Source organism: Panulirus ornatus, chromosome 40 (assembly GCF_036320965.1).
Source record: "Panulirus ornatus isolate Po-2019 chromosome 40, ASM3632096v1, whole genome shotgun sequence".
In the NCBI taxonomy this organism is placed as follows: Eukaryota; Metazoa; Arthropoda; class Malacostraca; order Decapoda; family Palinuridae; genus Panulirus; species Panulirus ornatus.
This window is the reverse complement of record NC_092263.1, coordinates 8,868,122-8,879,427: the sequence shown is the minus strand read 5'-3', so window position 1 is coordinate 8,879,427 and position 11,306 is coordinate 8,868,122. Positions and strand designations below refer to the sequence as shown.

General features: G+C 54.5%; 1 protein-coding gene across 1 annotated transcript; it reads left to right on the top strand.

Annotated features, from left to right (window-relative positions):
- Positions 1–2,754: 2,754 nt before the first annotated feature.
- Positions 2,755–4,197, top strand: LOC139761526 (uncharacterized). Its single transcript, XM_071685791.1, has 2 exons — positions 2,755–3,736; positions 3,880–4,197. The coding sequence occupies exon 1, from the start codon at positions 2,800–2,802 to the stop codon at positions 3,724–3,726; it is 927 nt and encodes a 308-aa protein (XP_071541892.1). The 5' UTR covers positions 2,755–2,799; the 3' UTR covers positions 3,727–3,736; positions 3,880–4,197.
- The last annotated feature ends 7,109 nt before the right edge of the window (positions 4,198–11,306 follow it).

The following is an 11,306-nucleotide window of genomic DNA, read 5'->3' as shown; positions in this document are numbered from 1 at the left end:
AAACACTTTCCTCCCACACATATATTCTTAATACCTTCCACAGAGCATCTCTATCAACTCTATCATATGCCTTCTCCAGATCCATAAATGCTACATACAAATCCATTTGCTTTTCTAAGTATTTCTCACATACATTCTTCAAAGCAAACACCTGATCCACACATCCTCTACCACTTCTGAAACCGCACTGCTCTTCCCCAATCTGATGCTCTGTACATGCCTTCACCCTCTCAATCAACACCCTCCCATATAATTTACCAGGAATACTCAACAAACTTATACCTCTGTAATTTGAGCACTCACTCTTAATAATAATAATAATAATAATAATAATAATAATACCAGGGCATAGAGGTGACTGACAAGAGACGAGTTACAGTCTGTGAGGATATGATATCAGTCATCCACTTTTTTAATTAAATGAGATAAAGAAATTATTTATAAATAAATAAAGATGGGGGAGTGTGGGGGGGTCAAGTCTGGATAATTGGACGGAAGTCGTGTGGGATAATTATACAGCAAATTATCAATTACTGTAAGAGAAAAAGCTTCGCCTATTTGGACCAAATCCTTTATATATATATAAACTTATGTATAAATCCTTTATATATATAAACTCATATAAACACACCTTCACGATCTAATATTTCTCAGTTAGCATCTAATTAATCTCTCATTAAAACTCTAATCACTTCTTAAATCTATTAATACTGCTTAGATTTACACACACGGATCTATATATATATATATATATATATATATATATATATATATATATACACTGCATACGGGGAGATAGATAGATAGATAAATAGACACAGATAGATAGATAGATGAGATACGGTTCGTGAGGGACTCCGGGGGGCGTGGCGCTCCTGTGGGAGTGAGGTTGCACAAGGGCCTTGCCCCAGCCTTCAGCAACTGGGTCAAGGCCTCGTGTCTGTGTGGGTAGTAACACTACCGTTAAGGCGAAGGTCAAGGCTCACACAGCCGCCATATTTGTGTCGCCGCTCCATTAAGTAAATGTGGATCGTACGCCCGGCACCCCAGCGATGCCTCCTTCAGGATAAATAACACATAACTCATCACTCCATAGGTGGATTTAAATACAAATATATGGCAAATATATATATATATACATTTCTAGATGAAGATAAACATTTAGTTTGGTAAGTGTTCTGAAGCGATGGATGACGAGAGAGAGATGTGGGCGAGACTGAAGTCGTGCGTGAGGCAGCGCGTCCAGCGGGCGGGCCCGGCAGCAACAGCAGCACACGCGCCATATTTATTTTTTGCCTTTTTAACTCCGTTTCCGCCTCTGTCTCTCTCATGGATGGGAAGGGAGCGAGAGGAGGTTCATTAACAAATATACAAACCCGAAGAAGAAGTGATGGCTACTGGGTTAGAAATATAGCAAAAAAAATATAATAAAAATGATGTACGATATGTAAAATTATAAGTTATAAACTGACATCTTAATTAATCATATTTTATTTCGCCGTTTTTAAGACCTGTTGGTGCTCATATATGCCTCGATAGACATATATATGTTGCTACAGAGAGAGTTTTGTGAATGCGTGTCAGCTGCATCATACAATCATGCAATATGGCTTATAAAACAGACGCGAGGGCGTGGGCAATGCCAGGGTTGGAAACCAGCCATGTTTAATTACCACTGGCAGGCTCAAGTGTTTAACCATCTGTGTTAACGGAGAGAGGTTTTAACACTCGTGTTATCACACTTTTAACCTTTCATCTATCTATCTATCTTTAATAAACCTATCTTCATCCTGACTTATCTTTAATAAACCTATCTTCATCCTAGCTATCTTCAATAAACCCATTTACATCTTGACTATCTACAATAAACCCATCTACATCCTGACTACCTTTAATAAACCCATTTACATCCTGACTATCTTCAATAAACCCATTTACATCCTGACTATACAATAAACCCATCTTCATCCTGAGTATCTACTATAAACCCATCTACATCCTGACTATCTACAATAAACCCATTTACATCCTATCTACAATAAACCCATCTTCATCCTGATTATCTACTATAAACCCATCTATATCCTATCTACAATAAACCCATTTACATCCTGACTATCTACAATAAACCCATCTACTTCCTGTTTATCTTCAATAAACCCATTTACATCCTGACTATTTACAATAAACCCATTTACATCCTGACTATCTACAATAAACCCATTTACATCCTGACTATCTACAATAAACCCATTTACATCCTGACTATCTACAATAAACCCATCTACTTCCTGATCATCTTCAATAAACCCATCTACTTCCTGTTTATCTTCAATAAACCCATTTACATCCTGACTATCTACAATAAACCCATTTACATCCTGACTATCTACAATAAACCCATCTACATCCTCTTCATCCTGACTATCTACAATAAACCCATTTACATCCTGACTATGTACAATAAACCCATTTACATCCAAACTATCTACAACAAACCCATCTACATCTTGACTCTCTACATCCTGACTACCTCCAATCAAGCCATCTACATCCTGACTACCTCCAATCAAGCCATCTACATCCTGACTACCTCCAATCAAGCCATCTAATCCTGACTACCTCCAATCAAGCCATCTACATCCTGCCTACCGTGAGATCCTTCAGTGCTTCTGCAGTATGTGTGGCTGGGCTGCGCAAGCACCAGTTTTCTGCGCACGGTAACACCATCTCCCTCCGGTAAATATGAGAGCGCTACAATAATACAATAATACATTCAACATCTTCGTTTCAACTGCAATGATTTACCGGCTGTGTATCGCGCTGGCGCTCTCGGTGCTGGTGCTGCAGGGGAGCACGGCGCTCCTGCACCACCGGGTCAAGCTCAGGCTCGAGCGGGTCGAGCCCTTGGTGTACAAGCAGTACCTCCTTCGCTCCTTCCTCTCCTGGCTGCCCCTGGTGAAGCGGTGGGTCGAGCCGCAGGAGGCGAACCTGTGGTCCACGGAGGGCCCGGCGGACCCCAGCTTCCCGTGGAGCGACGTGCCCCTCGTGGGCCACGTCATGAAGGCCATCAGCGACTACCACAGGCTGAACATCTTCAGGAGGTACCTGGGGATCGCGGTGATGGGCGAGCACACCACCTTCCAGCTGCTGGCCATGGCGCAGGCCTACTTCGTCTCCGTGACCATCCTCTTCTACAGCGTCCTCAGGCGGTTCTCCGTCCGCGTCCAGTGGCGGGAGCTCCCGCAGGACCGCATGTGCCCCTGGCACAACTACTCCTCCGCCTTCGAGCCCCTGTCCGACGACGAAGAAGGGGAAGAAGAAGAAGAGGACAAGGAGGAGGAGAAGAAGGAGGAGGAGGAGACCATCCCCACAAACGAAGGGGTCACAGCCGGGTATGAGGCCCGTCAGCCGCCCGTTACGGGCGTCCTGTCGGATACGAAGGGCGTCCCCGTCAGGTTACACTTCAACATGTACCTCCGGACGGGGTACCACAGCGTGGCCGACCAGGCTTACCTGAGGTCAATCCTTGTGACCACTAACGTCCCAATCGAGTACGGGACGCTCAGGGACCTGCTCAAGGACACCGTCTTCTCCGTGCACGTCATGTCCTACTCACACATCGACTTCCTCTACTACGTCAGGGACGTCGTCTACGACTTCGCCCAGAGGCATGGCAACGGCAACTACTCCGTGAAGACCATTAACATCCCGATGTGGGTCTGACCCATAGGGGGTCCCTATGTGGGTCTGACCCATGGGTAGGTCCCTATGTGGGTCTGACCCATGCGGGGTCCCTATGTGGGTCTGACCCATGGGGGGTCCCTATGTGGGTCTGACCCATGGGTAGGTCCCTATGTGGGTCTGACCCATGGGTAGGTCCCTATGTGGGTCTGACCCATGGGTGGGTCCCTATGTGGGTCTGACCCATGGGTGGGTCCCTATGTGGGTCTGACCCATGGGTACGTCCCTATGTGGGTCTGACCCATGGGTAGGTCCCTATGTGGGTCTGACCCATGGGTAGGTCCCTATGTGGGTCTGACCCATGGGTAGGTCCCTATGTGGGTCTGACCCATGGGTAGGTCCCTATGTGGGTCTGACCCATGGGTAGGTCCCTATGTGGGTCTGACCCATGGGGTGGTCCCTATGTGGGTCTGACCCATGGGGGGGTCTTCATGTAATTTCACTTTATTCTTGTATTGTATCACGACAAAATAATAACTTTTGCGAGGCAGCGCAAGGAAAGAGGCGAACGAATGGCCCAACCCATCCACATATATGGCGATCCTGGCTGGCTGGCGAGCCAGCCAGCCAGGATCGCCAGCTAGCCAGCCAGGATCGCCAGCTAGCCAGCCAGGATCGCCAGCTAGTCAGCCAGCCAGGATCGCCAGCTAGCCAGCCAGGATCGCCAGCCAGCCGATCCTGGGTGGCTGGCTAGCTGGCGATCCTGGGTGGCTGGGTGGCGATCCTGGCTGGCTGGCTGGCTGGCTAGAGAGCCAGGATCGCCAGCCAGCCAGCCAGGATCGCAAGCCAGCCAGGATCACCAGCCAGCCAGCCAGGATCGCCAGCCAGCCAGCCAGCCAGGATCTATGGCTGGCTGGCTAGCTGGCGATCCTGGCTGGCTAGCTGGCGATCCTGGCTGGCTGGCTGGCTAGCTAGCTGGCGATCCTGGCTGGCGATCCTGGCTGGCTAGCTGGCGATCCTGGCTGGCTAGCTGGCGATCCTGGCTGGCTGGCTGGCGATCCTGGCTGGCTAGCTGGCGATCCTGGCTGGCTGGCTGGCGATCCTGGCTGGCTGGCTGGCGATCCTGGCTAGCTGGCGAGCCTGGCTGGCGATCCTGGCTGGCTGGCAAGCTGGCGATGCTGGCTAGCTGGCGATCCTGGCTGGCTGGCTGGGTGGAGATCCTGGGTGGCTGGCTGGCTGGCGATCCTGGGTGGCTGGCTGGCTGGCGATCCTGGCTCTCTATCCAGCTAGCCAGCCAGGATCGCCAGGCAGCCAGCCAGGATCCGCCAGGCAGCCAGCCAGGATCGCCAGCTAGCCAGCCAGCCATCCAGGATCTATGGCTGGCTGGCTAGCTGGCGATCCTGGCTGGCTAGCTGGCGATCCTGGCTAGCTGGCGATCCTGGCTGGCTGGCTAGCTGGCGATCCTGGTTGGCTGTCTAGCTGGCGATCCTGGCTGGCTGGCTGGCTGGCGATCCTGGCTGGCTGGGTGGCGATCCTGGCTGGCTGGCGATCCTGGCTGGCTGGCGATCCTGGTTGGCTGGCGATCCTGGCTGGCTAGCTGGCGATCCTGGCTGGCTGGCTAGCTGGCGATCCTGGTTGGCTGTCTAGCTGGCGATCCTGGCTGGCTGGCGATCCTGGCTGCGCTGGGTGGCGATCCTGGCTGGCTGGCGATCCTGGCAGACTGGCTGGCTGGCGATCTTGGTCTGGCTGGCTGGCTAGAGAGCCAGGATCGCCAGCAGCCAGGATCGCCAGCCAGCCAGCCAGTATCGCCAGCCAGCCAGCCAGGATCGCCAGCCAGCCAGGATCGCCAGCTAGCCAGCCAGGATCGCCAGCCAGCCAGGATCGCCACCCCAGGATCTATGGCTGGCTGGCTAGCTGGCGATCCTGGCTGGCTAGCTGGAGATCCTGGCTGGCTGGCTGGCGATCCTGGTTGGCTGGCTAGCTGGCGATCCTGGCTGGCGATCCTGGCTGGCTGGCTAGCTGGCGATCCTGGCTGGCTGTCCAGCTGGCGATCGTGGCTGGCTGGCGATTATGGGTGGCTGGGTGGCGATCCTGGCTGGCTGGCGATCCTGGCAGACTGGCTGGCTAGAGAGCCAGGATCGCCAGCCAGCCAGCCAGCCAGGATCTATGGCTGGCTGGCTAGCTGGCGATCCTGGCCTGCTAGCTGGCGATCCTGGCTGGCTAGTTGGCGATCCTGGCTGGCTGGCTAGCTGGCGAGCCTGGCTGGCGATCCTGGCTAGCTGGCGATCCTGGCTGGCTGGCGAGCCTGGCTAGCTGGCGATCCTGGCTAGCTGGCGATCCTGGCTGGCTGGCTAGCTGGCGATCCTGGCTCTCTAGCCAGCCAGCCAGCCAGGATCGCCAGATAGCCAGCCAGCCAGCCCGGATCGCCAGCCAGGATCGCCAGCCAGCCAGGATCGCCAGCCAGACAGCAGGATCGCCAGCCAGCCAGCCAGCCAGGATCTATGGCTGGCTGGCGATCCTAGCTGGCTGGGTGGCTAGCTGGCGATCCTGGCTGGCTGGCTAGCTAGCGATCCTGGCTGGCTAGCTGGCGATCCTGGCTGGCTGGCTAGCTGGCGATCCTGGCTGGCTGGCTGGCTGCGATCCTGGCTGGCTGGCTAGCTGGCGATCCTGGCTGGGTGGCGATCCTGGGTGGCTGGCTGGCTGGCGAACCTGGCTCTCTAGCCAGCCAGCCAGCAGGTCGCAGCCATCCAGCCAGGATCGCAGCCAGCCAGCCAGGATCTATGGCTAGCGATCCTGGCTGGATGGCTGGCGATCCTGGCTGGCTGGCTAGCTGGCGATCCTGGCTGGCAGACTAGCTGGCGATCCTGACTGGCTAGCTGGCGATCCTGGCTGGCTGGCTGGGTGGCGATCCTGGGTGGCTGGCTGACTGGCGATCCTAGCTCTCTAGCCAGCCAGGATCGCCAGCTGGCTAGCTAGCGATCCTGGCTGGCTAGCTGGCGATCCTGGCTGGCTAGCTGGCGATCCTGGCTGGCTAACAGGCGATCCTGGCTGGCTAGCTGGCGATCCTGGCTGGCTGGCTAGCTGGCGATCCTGGCTTGCTGGCTAGCTGGCGATCCTGGCTGGCTGGCTAGCTGGCGATCCTGGGTGGCTGGGTGGCGATCCTGGCTGGCTGGCTGGCTGGCGATCTTGGCTGGCTGGCTGGCTAGAGAGCCAGAATCGCCAGCCAGCCAGCCACCCAGGATCGCCAGCCAGCCAGGATCTATGGCTGGCTGGCTAGCTGGCGATCCTGGCTGGCTGGCTAGCTGGCGATCCTGGCTGGCTAGCTGGCGATCCTAGCTGGCTGGCTGGCTGGCGATCCTGGCTGGCTGGCTGGCGATGCTGGCTGGCTGGCGATCCTGGCTGGCTGGCTGGGTGGCGATCCTGGCTGGCTGGCGATCCTGGCTCTCTAGCCAGGATCGCCACGAGACCATGACCGACACGAGACCATGACCGCACTGTCGACCAGACACGAGACCATAATTGATCGCTTTTTCCCTGACTGAAGTGCTTTTGCGTGTGTGTGTGTGTGTGTGTGTACCTTTGGACCATTGGACCGTCGACCAAACACGAGACCATGATTGGACCGTCGACCAGACACGAGACCATGATTGGACCGTCGACCAGACACGAGACCATGATTGGACACGAGACCATGATTGGACCGTCGACCAGACACGAGACCATGACTACACTGTCGACCAGACACGAGATCATGATTGGACTGTCGACCAGACACGAGACCATGATTGGACCGTCGACCAGACACGAGACCAATGCCGTACCAGCACAGCCATGATACACTGTCGACCAGACACGAGATCATGATTGGACGTCGACAGACACGGACCTGATGGCGTGACGACGGACCAGATACCTGTCGACGAACGGATCATGATTGGACCGTCGACACACGAGACATGATGACGTCGAGACCGAGACCATGATTGGACCGTCGACCAGACACGAGACCATGATTGGACCGTCGACCAGACACGAGACCATGACTACACTGTCGACCAGACACGAGACCATGATTGGACTGTGAAGTGTGGAGGTGGTGTGCGTGGTGGTGTGTGTGATAATGAAGTGTGGTGATGAAGCGTGGTGGTGAAGTGTGGTGGGGAAGTGTGGTGGTGTAGTGTGGTAGTAGTTTGTTGGTGAAGTGTGGTGGCGTAGTGTGGTGGTGGTGAAGTGTGGTGGTGTAGTGTGGTAGTAGTTTGTTGGTGAAGTGTGGTGGTGTAGTGTGGAAGTGTGGTGGTGTAGTGTGGTGGTGGTGAAGTGTGGTGGTGTAGTGTGGAAGTGTGGTGTGGTGAAGTGTGGTGGGAAGTGTGGTGGTGTAGTGTGGTAGTGTAGTTGGTGTATGTGTGAAGTGTGGTGGTCGGTGAAGTGTGGTGGTGGTGAAGTGTGGTGGTGGTAGTGTGGTGGGTAAGTGTGGTGGTGGTAAGGTGGTGGTGGAAGTGTGGTGGGGTGAAGTGTGGTGGTGTGTAGTGTGGAGTGTGGTGGTGGTGAAGGTGTGGTGGTGTAGTGTGGAAGTGTGTGGTGGTTGTAGTGTGAAGTGTGGTGGGTGAAGTGTGGTGGTGTAGTGTGGTAGTGTGTGTTGGTGGTGAAGTGTGGTGGGCGTGTGTGGTGGTGGTGAGTGTGGTGGGTAGTGTGGAAGTGTGGTGGTGGTGAGTGTGGTGGCGTAGTGTGGTGTAGTTCGGTGGTGAAGTGTGGTGGTGGTGTGGAAGTGTGGCGGTGGTGAAGTGTGTGTGGTGAGTTGGTGGTGGTGAAGTGTGGTGGTGGTGAAGTGTGGTGGGAGTGTGGTGTGTAGTGGGAAGTGTGGTGGTGTGATGTGTGGTTGGGAAGTGTGGTGGTGTAGTGTGGTAGTAGTTTGTTGGTGAAGTGGTGGTGGGAAGTGTGGTGGTGGTGAAGTGTGGTGGTGTAGTGTGGAAGTGTGGTGGTGGTGAAGCGTGGTGTGTGGTGAGTGTGGTGGTGGGGAAGTGTGGTGGTGTAGTGTGGTAGTAGTTTGTTGGTGAAGTGTGGTGGCGTAGTGTGGTGGTGGTGAAGTGTGGTGGTGTAGTGTGGAAGTGTGGTGGTGTAGTGTGGTGGTGGTGAAGTGTGGTGGTGTAGTGTGGAAGTGTGGTGGTGGTGAAGTTGTGGTGAGGGAAGTGTGGTGGTGTAGTTGAAGTGTGGTGGTGGGTAAGTGTGGTGGGGGGAAGTGTGGTGGTGTATGTGTGGTAGTAGTTTGTTGGTGAATGTGGTGGCGTAGTGTGGGTGGTGGGAAGTGTGGTGGTGTTGTAGTGTGGAAGTGTGGTGGTGGTGAAGTGTGGTGGGTAGTGTGGTGTAGTGTGGTGGTGAAGTGTGGTGGGGTGTGAGTGTGAGGCGGTGGTGGAAGTGTTGGTGGTGAGTGAAGTGTGGTGGTGTAGTGTGGAAGGTGAGGTGGTGGTGAAGTGTGGTGGGGAAGTGTGGTGGTGTAGTGTGGAAGTGTGGTGGTGGTGAAGTGTGGTGGGGTAAGTGTGGTGGTGTAGTGTGGGTAGTAGTTTGTTGGTGAAGTGTGGTGGTGTAGTGTGGAAGTGTGGTGGTGTAGTGTGGAAGTGTGGTGGTGTAGTGTGGTGGTGGTGAAGTGTGGTGGTGTAGTGTGGAAGTGTGGTGGTGGTGAAGTGTGGTGGGGAAGTGTGGTGGTGTAGTGTGGAAGTGTGGTGGTGGTGAAGCGTGGTGGTGTGTGTGGAAGTGTGGTGGTGTGAAGTGTGGTGTGTAGTGTGGAAGTGTGTGGTGAAGTGTGGGTGTAGGTGGAGTGTGGTGGTGTGAATTGTGGTTAGTGTGGAAGTGTGGTGTGTGAAGTGTGGTGGGGATGGTGGTGTTGTGTAGTAGTTTTTGTGAGTGTGGTGGGAGTGTGGTAGTGTGGTGTGTGGTGAAGTGTGGTGGTGTGAGTGTGTGGGTAGTTGGTATTGGAGTGTGGTGGTGGAATGTGGGGTAGTGTGGGGGAAGTGGGGGGAGTGTGGTGTGGTGGTGTGTGGAAGTGGGTGTGGTGAAGTGTGTGGTGAGTGTGTGGAGTGTGGTGTGTAGTGTGGAGTGTGTTGGTGAGTGTGGTGGCGTAGTGTGGTGTGGGAAGTGTGGTGGTGTAGTGTGAGTGTTGTTGGTGAGGTGGTGGGTAGTGGGGTGTGGTGGTGGTGTGGAGTGTGTGGTGTAGTTGGGTGAAGTGTGGGTGGTATGTGTGGTGGTGAAGTGGGGGTAGGTGGAGTGTGTGGTGTAGTGTGGAGTGGTGGTGGGAGTGTGGTGGTGTAGTGTGGAGGTTTGTGGTGAGTGTGGTGGTGTGTGGGGTGGAAGTGTGGGGTGTATGTGGTGGGGGTGTGGGTGTGTAGTGTGGTGGTTGTGTGAATGTGGTGGGTAGGTGGTGGGAGGTGGTGGTGTAGTGGGGGTGTGGGAAGGTGGTGGGTTGGTGAGTTGGTGGTGAGTGTGGTGGTGGTGAGTGGGGGTGGAGTGGTGGTGGTGAGTGTGGTGGTGGTGTGGGGTGTGGGGTGGGTGGGGGAGTGGGGTTAGTGTGGAAGTTGTGGTGTGTGTGAGTGTGGTGGGAAGTGTGGTGGTGTAGTGGGTGGTTGTTGGAGTGTGGTGGTGTGTGTGGAAGTGTGGTGGGGTGAGTGTGAAGTTGGTGTGTAGTGTGGAGGTGGTGAGTGTGGTGGTGTTGTGGAGTGTGGTGGTGGTGAAGTGTGGTGGGGAAGTGTGGTGTGTAGTGTGGAGTGTTGGTAGGTGGTGGCGTGTGTGGTGGGGTGAAGTGTGGTGGTGTAGTGTGGGTGGTGTAGTGTGGAAGTGTGGTGGTGGTGTGGGTGAGTGTGAAGTGTGTGGTGGGAAGTTGGTGGTGTAGTGTGGAAGTGGTGGTGGTGAAGTGTGGTGGAGTGTGGTGTGATAGTGTGGTAGTGTTGTGAAGTGTGGTCGTAGTGTGGTGGTGGTGAAGTGTGGTGGTGTAGTGTGGAGTGTGGTGGTGTAGTGTGGGGCTAGTGTGGTGTAGTTGGTGGTGAAGTGTGGTGGTGGTGAAGTGTGGTGGTGAAGTGTGTGGGTGAAGTGTGTGGTGGTGAAGTGTGGTGGTGGTGAAGTGTGGTGGGGAGTGTGGTGGTGTAGTGTGAGTTGGTGGTAGTGAAGGTGGTGGGGAAGTGTGGTGGTGTATGTGGTAGTAGTTTGTTGGTGAAGTGTGTGGCGTAGGTGGTGGTGGTGAGTGTGGTGGTGTAGTGTGAAGTGTGGTGGTGGTGAAGTGTGGTGGTGTAGTGTGGAAGTGTGGTGGTGGTGAAGTGTGGTGGGGAAGTGTGGTGGTGTAGTGTGGTAGTAGTTTGTTGGTGAAGTGTGGTGGCGTAGTGTGGTGGTGGTGAAGTGTGGTGGTGTAGTGTGGAAGTGTGGTGGTGGTGAAGTGTGGTGGCGTAGTGTAGTGTAGTTCGGTGGTGAAGTGTGGTGGTGGTGAAGTGTGGCGGTGGTGAAGTGTGTGGTGGTGGTGAAGTGTGGTGGTGTAGTGTGGAAGTGTGGTGGTGGTGAAGTGTGGTGGCGTAGTGTGGTGGTGGTGAAGTGTGGTGGTGTAGTGTGGAAGTGTGGTGGTGTAGTGTGGAAGTGTGGTGGTG

Bases quoted from the DNA above. Each gene is read 5' to 3' on its own strand.
- LOC139761526 (XM_071685791.1), top strand. From the start codon at position 2,800: ATGATTTACCGGCTGTGTATCGCGCTGGCGCTCTCGGTGCTGGTGCTG.